General features: G+C 40.1%; 1 protein-coding gene across 1 annotated transcript in view; it reads right to left on the bottom strand.

Moving 5' to 3' along the window:
* PHEX (phosphate regulating endopeptidase X-linked) overlaps positions 1–12764 on the bottom strand; it is a 294767-nt gene that overhangs the window by 36121 nt on the left and 245882 nt on the right. The window contains exons 17-18 of the mRNA XM_070943250.1: positions 2494–2561; positions 2032–2162 (exon numbers count right to left, since the gene is read on the bottom strand). Of these exons, the coding sequence (XP_070799351.1) occupies positions 2032–2162; positions 2494–2561 (199 nt within the window). The remainder of the gene's footprint in view (positions 1–2031; positions 2163–2493; positions 2562–12764) is intronic.

Consider the following 12764-nt stretch of genomic DNA (forward strand, 5'->3'; position numbering starts at 1 on the left):
ACCTCTCCCTCAAATGTTCTTTAAAATACAGAGTTTCTCAGCATTCTTTTAGGAACCTCCAACATGCAAACTGTGGTTACTCATCCTAAAATGAATCCTCTTTATCTGGAGCTTCAAAATTTGCTGTTTGCTAGGAAGATGTGTAGCTAAAAGTCAGTCTACCTTTAGTTACATCTGACTTTGGGGATATTTCTTCATAACCAAACAAAAGTGTATTTTCTGTGCAGTTCACACCCCTTGCTCATTGGTCTGGATGTCATAAAGCAAAGCCCCCATTTTGTAATTAACCCCCGTGCCCTGTTTTGGCTGACAGAGTGCTGCAGGAGGCTGAGTGCTGTCATGTCCCCTGCCCATGCCCAACCACCCAGTCATTAGGGCACAGAACTGGTTGTTAAAAAATTTGCAGCCCACCACTGCTCCAAGGTATCTTCTGATTCTAAAGTCTCTAAAACAAGGGAATTTGTTTAAATTAAGTGTGTGTGTTTGTGTTTCTCAAGAATAATGGAATAACAGAGTTGAAAGGGACTTCTGAGGTCTCTCGTCCAACCCCCTGCTCAGGCAGGAAAACTGAGGATGTCAAAATCTGAGTGGAGGGCCTGGGAAAAGTGTCAGATTAACAGAATACACTTAGAAAGGATTTTTTTTGGGGGGGGGGGCTCTACCATTTCAGAGAAATGGCTGTCCAGTCTTTTCTTTAAAATTTCTAGCGATTGAGCACCCAGAACATCTGGAGACAAGTAGTTCCATTGGTTAATTGTTCTCACTGTCAGGAAGTTTCTCCTTAGTTATAGGTTGCTTCTCTTTTTGTTCAGTTTCCATCTATTGCTTCTTGTTTTGCATTCTGCTTCTTTGGAAAATATATTGCCCCAGTGATGAAATCTGAACCAGTTAACTACTGGTTCTCTGGCTGCGCATGCACAATACCCACCACGTACCAAATGTGAGGTGTGTATGTGTGCGCGCATGCACGCACGCACACAGTGCATGCCAAAAGGAAGCATGGGATAAGTAGAACAGCGCGCGGGGGAGTGTGATCAGCTGTGGCGCGCAATCTTTGGAGCCTTTTTTTACTTTTAAAAGCATTTAAAAGCAAAACATTTTTAAAAAAGGCTCTGACGATCACAGCTGCGCTCATCAGAGCCTTTTTTTTTTAACCTTTTAAAAGCATTTTTTACAACCTATTTGGGATATACAACCTATTCGGGCTGTAAGGTTCTGATGATTGTGCGGCACAGCTGTGATCGTCGGAGCCTCTTTTTTTTACTTTTTTAAAGTATTTTTTTTTAAAAAATGCTTAAAATGCTTAAAAATGCCTAAAAAGTAAAAAAAACCAAAATTCTGATGATCAGCTGAGCAATGTGCGATCTTCGGAACTTTTTTTTTATATTTTTTACTACTGGTTCAGTGAACCAGTAGCCTTTTTTTACTACCAGTTTGGGCAAACCGAACTGAACCAGGAGCATTTCACCCCTGTATTACTCCTCCTTCTTTGTGGCAGCCCCTCAAAAGCCTGTTTTGTGACCAGCCTATCACACTCTTGGGCAAAGCATGTGAGCCATTTTCTTCTTTCAGTAGTCCATGAAAGTATATCTATAGTATGTAGATGCAGATAATGGCCATGCCCACTGAGTCACATGACCACCTAACCACGCCCACCAAGCCACACCCACAGAACCGGTAGTAAAAAAAATAGAATCCCACCACTGGTGGTTTCTCATTACGTCATCTCTTCCTTGCCTCTTTGCCTTGAAATTAAAGGAAAAAGTGAGGAAAAGCATTGGAAAATAATTAAGTCTTTAAAACCTTTGCCATCAGCCACAGTATCCAGTTGTCACTAGATGAAATCATGTATCTCTCAGTATCATGTATCATTGAAAAAGCTAAATATATCTAGTTAAAAAGATTTTTAAAAATTTACAAGCTATACAAAAAAGCCAAATATCAAAATGTCAGGATGATATATTACTGCTGATTGTTCCAGATTTAGTTTGATTGATCCAAATCAGTTTAAGCCAAAACTCCTGAACTTACATTCAACCCTGCTTTCTTCCAGTAATAGCTATTGTACTGATTGACCATGCATTTTGTTTTCTCTTTGAATTTTTCTTCTGACTGCAAGGACCACCAAGGATTCAAATTTCCATTCTTGTCATATTTGCGACCTGCATTTCCATTTTCAAAAAAACCACAAAGCATTAATAAAATAAAATAAAATAAACATACAGATTTCTTAAAATTTAACCCAGAAACATTTCCTTTAAAAGAATCACTTCATTATTTACATAAATCTTAAAATTTACATAAATATAAACAAGAATTTAATGCATGATTAGCTATTTTCACTTAAAAGATCAGAAACACTACATCTCCATATTGCTTTAGAAAGTATGTGAGGTTTGCATTTAGGTTCATCATTTTTATTCCTACAGAAATTAGGAGGGGGCTCCAAAATTAGTCATTTTTTACCAAATTTTAAGAATTTAAATAACTCACCATTATTATCAAATCCATGAGTAAATTCATGTCCAACAATTACTCCAATAGCACCATAGCTTAATGACCTGAAAAAGAAATGAATTTTTAGATCCAATAGATCACAGGTGTCAAACTTGCGGAGTCACACTGCCGTCATGTGATGTATCATGACGTTTTTCCCCTTTGTGGAACAGAGGTGGGTGTGGCCTGCTCGTGACACTTCCGGCCGCCAGTTTGACACCCCTGCAGTAGATGGAGAAGACAAAGCAATAGAATTTCCATTCAGTTCTATGTAAACAGGAAGAAATATATTTAAAGATATCATTAAAGAAAACCACTATTATTTGAAAAACATTAGTTGAAATTTAAAAAAAATTCTTAGTTTGTAAAAAGCAAATGGAAATTAGCTAATATACACAAAGAAGTACATTTAACTTCTCTGACTACATTAAACACAGTGCCACCTCAAACATGAGAAACTTAATAGTATATGATGAATGTGGTTTTATTTAACAGTCACATTGCATGTTTTTATATAAATAGATGAATCACAGTTCAGTGTTACATTTCTATCAACCATTTTCAAGGCTGCTCATAATTAACCTTTTGGAATCAATTACTAGCCCTGCAGTATCAAGGTAGATAAACTTTGTATTTGTCACAGCAGAGTGAAGACCTTCTCTTAACAACTATAGTTTCCAAACATGCAAAAAAGCTCAAGCTAATTAAATTGTCAAAAGAAAGTTGAATCTCTTTTTTTCATATAAGCCAAATATGGCTCATAAGTTGTCTTAAATCAAAACTGATGGAGAGATCTAAAGTATAAATAGTCAAATGTATTAGAATGGAGTATGCTTGCAGTAATACCAAATCGCTGGTGCTTATTATTTATGCCCTTATTGGTAGATATTTATTTGTAATATTAGAGTAAACATTATTTAATGTCATAAGAATATAAAAGCCTTTTTGTAATCTTAGTTTAAAACCACAAAATGGAAGAAGGAAGGAAGGAAAAGGGAAGATGTGCAAGTTTAGTTAAATACCAGACTAAAGAGATAAGTTTCTAAAATATTCTAAAGAAAGGAAACCCATGGTTCTCATGTTTTTAAGAACTGAAATAGCAGGAAGAAATAAAGGAATATGGAAGCAGTCCTGGAACGAAAGCATAACTTTTAGTTATTGAAGGATCAACTTTTCAATGAAGAAAGTGAACCTTGTCTGACAACTTCCAGAGGGCACAGTTTTCCTCTCACTTTATTCTCAGAAATCACTTGAAAGCTAACATTTGATGGTTTTCACATGAGCTGAATTCAAAATAGTAAGACAGACAGAAAATCATATTCCAATGAATTACTCCTGAATCCAACCAATAACAGAGTTTTAAAAGTGGGAATCAAAGAATATTCTGCCCCTGAGCGGTCAGATCTAGAGTAACAAAAATCCCGTTGCTCCTTCAATGTGTACACAAACATACATTCAATTACATGTATGTTGAAGAAAGGAAGGAAGGAAGAAAGGAAGGAAACATTATTGGAAAATAGGCCATTTTTTTCTGTTTATATTAAAACACTTCTGTTGACTGTAATACCCAAAAGATAATATGATGGCATTTTTACAACCAGACACTTTTCACAGTAATTTTAATAATGGCTGAATGCTGCAGTCTGAATCATTATAAACCCATGGCAGGGAAACATGGCTTCCTGAGGCCAGAGGCTAGGAGTTGATTAATATAAAATATAGGTACAAGTTGCATATATAATCAAGGAAATTCAGATTTATTACTTTTTTTAGAGAAATTGTGAAGTTGGTTGGGAAAGTTTTGGAAATGGAATTGAATTTTTGGAATTTGTATTGTGCTGCTATTTCATTTTCTGTTATTTCATATTTTATTTCTTGAGGACATTGAGCAGCTAAACCAATTTTCGTTAAAGGTGCAAAGCTAAAGTCTGCAATAAAATATAGTTTGTTCCTCTGCTAGTGGGTGAAACATGAGGAAATCTCTACTGGGCGAACATGTACAGAAGTTGCACATTAAACATAAGAAACAAGTGCAAGAAACAAGTGCATTGCATTTCCCAAGCTCTCAGAAAATCTCCCTCCATTTAAAGATAATTATTAATGAAATAAATAAACAAAATATAGCAGTAATTGTATGCTGTTGTTTGTGTGTGTATGTGTATTAAAACTTCTAAAAATACAAATCCATATAATAAAATACAAATACAGGTGAAACTCGAAAAATTAGAATATTGTGCAAAAGTTCATTTATTTCAGTAATGCAGCTTAAAAAGTGAAACTAATATATGAGATAAACTCATTACATTCAAAGCGAGATAGTTCAAGCCTTGATTTGTCATAATTTTGATGATTATGGCTTACAGCTCATGAAAACCCCAAATTCACAATCTCAGAAAATTAGAATATTACATAAAATCAATAAAACAAGGATTATACATAGAACAATATCGGACCTCTGAAAAGTATAAGCATGCATATGTACTCAGTACTTGGTTTGGGCCCCTTTTGCATCAATTACTACCTCAATGCAGCGTGACATGGATGCTATCAGCCTGTGGCACTGCTGAGGTGTTATGGAAGACCAGGATGCTTCAATAGCGGCCTTCAGCTCTTCTGCATTGTTCGGTCTCATGTCTCTCTTCTTTCTCTTGGCAATGCCCCATAGATTCTCTATGGGGTTCAGGTCAGGCGAGTTTGCTGGCCAATCAAGCACAGTAATCCCATGGTCATTAAACCAGGTTTTGGTACTTTTGGCAGTGTGGGCAAGTGCCAAGTCCTGCTGGAAAATGAAGTCAGCATCCCCAAAAAGCTTGTCTGCGGAAGGAAGCATGAAGTGCTCCAAAATCTCCTGGTAGACGGCTGTGTTGACCCTGGACTTAATGAAGCACAGTGGACCAACACCAGCAGATGACATGGCTCCCCAAATCAACACAGACTGTGGAAATTTCACACTGGACTTCAAGCATCTTGCAGTGTGTGCCTCTCCATTCTTCCTCCAGTCCTTGATTTCCAAATGAGATGCAAAAGTTGCTCTCATCAGAAAAGAGGACTTTGGACTACTGAGCAACAGACCAGTTCTTTTTTTCTTTAGCCCAGGTAAGACGTTTCTGACATTGTTTATTGTTCAGGAGCGGCTTGACAAAAGGAATACGACATTTGAAGCCCATGTCCAGGATCCGTCTGTGTGTGGTGGCTCTTGATGCACTGACTCCAGCCTCAGTCCACTCCTTGTGAAAGTCCCCAATACTTTTGAATGGCCTTTTCCTGATAATCCTCTCCAGGCTGCGGTCATCCCTGCTGCTTGTGCACCTTTTTCTTCCACACTTTTCCCTTCCACATAACTTTCTATTAATGTGCTTTGATACAGCACTTTGGGAACATCCAACTTCTTTTGCAATTACCTTTTGAGGCTTTCCCTCCTTATGGAGGGTGTCAATGATGGTTTTCTGCACAACTGTCAGGTCAGCAGTCTTTCCCATGATTGTGATTCCTACTGAACCAGACTGAGAGACCATTTAAAGGCTCAGGAACCCTTTGCAGGTGTTATGGCTTACTTAGCTGATTAGACACTTTGGGATACTTTGAGCCTAGAATAATGAACCTTTTCACAATATTCTAATTTTCTGAGATTGTGAATTTGGGATTTCATGAGCTGTAAGCCATAATCATCAAAATTATGACATTAGTTTCACCTTTTAAGTTGCATTACCGAAATAAATGAATTTATGCATGATATTCTGATTTTTTGAGTTTCACCTGTATATGTTTTTAAAATATGATTAAATCTGGGTTATATTGAAATCAATTTATTACAGTCTAAGGCCAAATTAAACTGTTGTATACCTCTATATGTATAATAGAAAATCAAAGCAATATGGAATGTGTGTATGTAGAGATAGATAGATAGATAGATAGATAGATAGATAGATAGATAGATAGATAGATAGATAGATCTAAAAATATAGAGAGAGCCATCCTGATATAGTGGTTAAGACATCAAGCTAGAAATCAGAAGATTATGGTTCTAATCCCATAAATCAGCTGGGTAAATTTAGGGTAGCATCTTATCTCAACCCCAGGAAGGAGGCAATGGTAAACCACTTCTGAAAAACTTTGACAAGAAAATTGCTGGACTTGTCTAGGCAGTATTCAAGAGTCAGACAGGACAGAACAGAAAATGCAATGCAATGCAAAGCAATAATATGATTAATATAATGTAGATTTCATTTCATTATATAAATATGCATATGTATTATAAAAGTATATCCAAATTTAATTAATTGTGTGATGTATTCAACAGATGGTGGTACAAAACTGGGCGACTTGGAGGGATACTTTTGAGTCCTTGTCTGAAAGAAGTAACATTAAATAGACTGAAAGGAGCAGTACAGTAACAAATGGCCTAGAGTTTTTTGAGCCATTATCACATGGACAAAATTGGAAAAACAGAAGTATGTTTAAAACCTCCAAAAAGGACTGCTGTGGGTAACACATCCAGCCTGGGTAAAGTGAAATCTAGATTATATGGAAACATATTATCCCATCTTCTACATCTATATTTCTCATACAAAGTCATTTTAAAAACTGACAGAAATCACATCTTTCAGAAAACCTCTGAAAGAGATGGACTCAAAAGCCAGCCAATCCTGAAAGGACAGATGAATGTGGGAGGGGTTGGTTGGGAGGGGGAAATCTATCTATCTATATTAAAATGGCTGTGTGTGTGTGTGTATGTGTGTGTGTGTGTGTGTGTGTGTGTGTGTGTGTGTGTGTGTTCCAGCATAACTCTGGAGTGCCTCGAGAAATTTCAACCAAACTTGGTACACAGATGACTTACTCTCTGGAAACAAATACTGTGGGGGTAAAACACCCCTAACGCCCCTCGAGGTGTGTGTTCTGTTAAGATACAGCCTGTTGTGCCTTAAAATGGCTTCTATTGTACAGCACAGTTGAGTTGCCATGGTGCTTTGTTTGAAGCAAGGTGAGAAGAGGCGAGACAGTATTAAATAACAATGTCCTTTATTAGGCAAGGCCTCAGGCCATAACAACAGCAAACACCCATTACAGCAGGAACGAATGAACCAGGCAACAATTTCTGTCATCGAAGTAAGGGATGACTCCCGGTATTCCATGTAATAGCCATTCCATAAGACCCTGAAACAACCCAGGAGCCACACTGATTCCAAATTGTAAGCAATGGCACTTAAAGGCACCCCTGTGTGTGACAATAGTCTGAGCAGCAGCTGTGGCATCATCCACAGGGAGCTGCTGATATGCCTGTGCCATATCCAGCTTGGCAAAAATAGACCCCTGACCCAAAGAGTGGAGCAGGTGCTGGACCACGGGGACTGGATAAGGGTGTGCTTACAGTGCACGGTTCAGTGTGCATTTGAAATCACCACAGATGCACGGAACCATCTGGTTTGGTGGGAATAACAATGGGTGTTTCCCACTTAGAATGATCTGTGCTCAAGTACCCCCTGCGCAATCAGCTTGTCCAGTTCCTTGTCCACTTTAGGACGTAGTGCAAAAGGCACCCATCGAGGCTTAAGCCGGATAGGGGACACGTGGGGATCAATGTTGAGGGATATAGGGTTTCCCACATATTTACCCAGGGAGTCATCGAAGACTTCAGCAAATTCAGTAGTCAAGGCCTCAAAATCGTTAGTGAAGGTAGCATGAATGCCTGTGATGTTGAGGCCCAAGGCCTTGAACCAATCAAGCCCTAGCAAACTGGGGAGGTTTCCCCTTACAACTAGTAATGGGAGGTGCCCTGAGAACACGCCTTTCTCCATTAAAAATTTGGCACACCCCAGAATGAGAATATTGTTCCCTTGATAGTCACGAAGCCTGGTGTTGCAGGCAGTTAGGTGACCCCTGGAGAAGCTAGGAACTATTTTTTGTAGTGTGTTCCAGGCAACAATGGTCTTGGAGGAGCCCATGTCCACCTCCATCTTGCAGGGCACTCCTTCTATTCTGACAGTTAGAAAAAGTTTTTTGTTGGGGCTTGTAGATGAATGGCTGATCGACACTGCAGGGTTGGTGTCCTCTCTGGTGATGGTGAAACAATCCTCTCTGGTGGCTTGGTGGCCTCTTTGGAAGCGTCTGGCTGAGCAAAGGGGGTTGTCCTGTGGGCTGGAGCGACAGACTTTAGCCAGATGACCCCTTTTGCCACATTTTTGGCAGGCTGTGGTCTTAAAACGGGACAATGAGCAAGGATGGTTTTCGCTGCAGCCAAGGCAAGGTGCTTGTTGTGGTTTTCGTTCTGTTTGCCGTTTGCTTGTTGGGGATGATTTGAGGCGACCCACATCATCTTCCTTGTCTGTGAGGTCATCGGAAAAGACATCGTCATGGTGAACTGACCAGGCAGTTGCAAGCGCGGACGGAGCCCTGCGCATCTCAGCTGCAGATTTTTCTGACATCTCATATGCGCATGCCTCATCCAAAGCGGATTGGAGGCAGATGTCATTTTTTGCTAAAAAAATGGTGCCCTGAGAACACGCCTTTCTCCATTAAAAATTTGGCACACCCCAGAATGAGAATATTGTTCCCTTGATAGTCACGAAGCCTGATGTTGCAGGCAGTTAGAGGACCCCTGGAGAAGCTAGGAACTATTTTTTGTAGTGTGTTCCAGGCAACAATGGTCTTGGAGGAGCCCGTGTCCACCTCCATCTTGCAGGGCACTCCTTCTATTCTGACAGTTAGAAAAAGTTTTTTGTTGGGGCTTGTAGATGAATGGCTGATCGACACTGCAGGGTTGGTGTCCTCTCTGGTGATGGTGAAACAATCCTCTCTGGTGGCTTGGTGGCCTCTTTGGAAGCATCTGGCTGAGCGAAGGGGGTTGTCCTGTGGGCTGGAGCGACAGACTTTAGCCAGATGACCCCTTTTGCCACATTTTTGGCAGGCTGCGGTCTTAAAACGGGACAATGAGCAAGGATGGTTTTCGCTGCAGCCGAGGCAAGGTGCTTGTTGTGGTTTTCGTTCTGTTTGCCGTTTTGCTTGTTGGGGATGATTTGAGGCGACCCACATCATCTTCCTTGTCTGTGAGGTCATCGGAAAAGACATCGTCATGGTGAACTGACCAGGCAGTTGCAAGCGCGGACGGAGCCCTGCGCATCTCAGCTGCAGATTTTTCTGACATCTCATATGCGCATGCCTCATCCAAAGCGGATTGGAGGCAGATGTCATTTTTTGCTAAAAGGCGACATTGTAGTCTCGTGTCCCTCACACCACACACCAGCTGCTCAAGGAGGGAGTCATCTAGGTTTGGGAACTCACAAACTATTGCAGCGGCCCTGAGGGAAGCCATGTAAGAGTTAATGGACTCCCCTTCCTTCTGGACCCTCTGGCGGAATGTAAATTGCCGGGACATGCGAGAGGGAGCAGGCGCATAGTGTGCCTTTAGTTTGCCCATCAGAGTGGCCCAGGGCACTGTAGAGACAGGTTGAAGAGCCATCAGAGCCCTGGCTGTCGCGAAAATTTGTGAGCCACATGCATTCAGGAAATGGGCACATTTCCTGTTGCTGGACAGTTCGGTAAAATCACTGGCCTGGAGGAAACAGTCAAAATGTTCTACATACGCGTCCCACGTCTCGGAGGCTGGTTCATATGGAGCGAAGTTTGCCTGGGTAGACATTCTTGATGAATATAATAAAGGCACGGAGTGTGATAACTCTACTGCTGCCCCAGTGAGTGGCGCAGCAGAGTAATGCTACTGTTAAAGGTAGTATTTAGCTTCCAGCTGCCTGCAATTACTGTGAGTTCAATTCTCACCAGGCTCAAGGTTGACTCAGCCTTCCATCCTTTCTAAGGTAGGTAAAATGAGGATCCGGTTTGTGGGGGCAATAAGCTGACTTTGTATAAAATATACAATAGTATGAAGGCTATTGCTTAACGCATTGTAAGCCGCCCTGAGTCTCCGGAGAAGGGCGGCATATAAATAAAAAAAAAATATATTTTTTAAATCCCATCCTCTGTCGCCAGTGCTTTGTTTGAAGCGAGGTGAGAAGAGATGAGACAGTATTAAATAACAATGTCCTTTATTAGGCAAGGCCTCAGGCCATAACAACAGCAAACACCAATTACAGGAGGAATGAATGAACCAGGCAACAATTTCTGTCAAGGTTGCTATTTATACAGCAGCTGTCAATCACGCGCACTCATTTCTCCCGCCGGCCGAGCTGTCACTTCACAGCCAATAGGCAACACTTCCGTGTTGCTGGGCAGAGGCGTGGCTACGTATGCCACACATGGTAACGGCTTCACAGTACTCCACAAGAGGGCTTCCTCTGGTAAGGGGAAAAAAAAGAGCCTGATAGTACAGTGGACTAAAGCACTGTTATTAACATCTGATGCTTGCAATTACTGAAAGTTCAAATCTCACCAGGCTCAAGATTGACTCAGCCTTCCATCCTTTCAAAGGTAGGTAAAATGAGGACCCAGATTATGGGGGCAATAAGCTGACTTTGTATAAATATACAAAAGTATGAAGGCTATTGCTTAATGCATTGTAAGCCGCCCTGAGTCTCTGGAGAAGGGTGGCATATAAATTAAAGCAAAAAATAAAAATTAAAAAAAAAATCCAACATTAGAAATTACATTCGGTCCGGACATTTTCAACAAGGCTTTGATTATTCTTGAGGACAAATGTATGGCCATGATCAATAAAACATTATTGCAACTCGGCCTGCCTGCACTACTACAAGACCGACATGACGTACTTCATGTAGATTACATACGAAAAAACAACTACAACAGCAAATAGCTTAGTGCATATATCGTGGACAAAAAGCCACTTCTTAATCAAGATCAGAAAAAAGCATACCAAATGATCATGGATTACCTAGCAAAACAACAAGGTGGTATCATTTTACTTCAAGCTTCTGGGGACACAGGGAAAACATTTTTAACTACCATATTTTCCAGCATATAAGACGACTGGGCGTATAAGACGACCCCCGAATTTTCCTGTTAAAATATAGGGTTCGGGCTATACTTGCCGTATAAAACTACCCCTCTTCCAACGCACACCAAATAAAAATTAAAAAATATCGACTGGCTCACCCACAATGTAAAAGCAGCTGTGCTAGACCCAAAATGGCCCCTGCAAAAAGCAGGAATCTCACACAGCCACAAAAAGCCCCCCCAAAAAACAACTTTCACACTTTACACACACAAAATTCCACATACAACTTTGTGAGATTTTGTGTGTTTGTGTAGTTAGAGTGAAACACTACAAAAACACACTAAATCTCAGAAAGCTTCACAAATTTTATTTTATTTTATTTTATTTTATTTTATTTTATTTTATTTTATTTTATTTTATTTTATTTTATTTTATTATTTTATTTTATTTTATTTTATTTTATTTTATTTTATTTTATTTTATTTTATTTTATTTTATTTTATTTTATTTTATTTTTATATAAAAGCAGCTAAATTTAAAACTTCCTAAACTTTAAATGGCTAGGTCTAAAAAAGAACAACTAAAAAAAACCCAATTAACTATTTTTTTTAAAGATCCCAAAGGGGGAAAAAAACTTACCCAATAGAACAGGGATCTCCAACCTTGGCAATTTTAAGACCTTAGACTTCAACTCCCAGAATTCCTCAGCCAGCTTTGTTTTGCTGGCTGAGGAATTCTGGGAGTTGAAGTCCACAACTCCTTGCCTGCTTGATTGTAGGCAGGGAGTTGCTTGCTGATGGAATGGATTCAGGCAAGCAAAGCAAGGCAAGCGTTGCGACTAGCAGCTAAGGTAAGCAAGCTGGAGAGGGAAAACTTTTTTCCTTTTATATGGCTCTGGCGATCCCAGCTGAGTTGCCTGATTAGCAGATCGTCAGAGCTTGGATCGCCAGAGCCATGTGAAAGGAAAAAAGTTTTTTCCTTCTACATGGGTCTGGTGATCCCAGCTGAGTTGCCTGATTAGCAGATCATCAGAGCTTGGATCGCCAGAGCCATTTAAGGCTCGTCAGAGCCTTTCGGGCTGGTCTGCCTGGTTACAGGAGAATGACACCCGGCGTATAAGACGACCCCGACTTTTGAGAAGATTTTCATGTGTTAAAAAGTCATCTTATATACCAGAAAATACGGTAATATAATTCTCGGCTCAGAGTGAAGTTGCTCTTCTGTCTAATACAGGATTATAAATACCTGGGCAACGCTGGGATATCAGCTAGTCTATTATAAAAACGAAGCAAGGAGCCAATCAGAAAAGCCTGGAGTGAACTCTGGGATTGCCCATTGCAATCTGGGACAACTCAAAGCAAGC

The sequence above is a fragment of the Pituophis catenifer genome, unplaced genomic scaffold (genome assembly GCF_029215685.1).
Source record: "Pituophis catenifer annectens isolate HBS135680 unplaced genomic scaffold, rPitCat1.0.hap2 SCAF_4, whole genome shotgun sequence".
Taxonomy (NCBI): Eukaryota; Metazoa; Chordata; class Lepidosauria; order Squamata; family Colubridae; genus Pituophis; species Pituophis catenifer.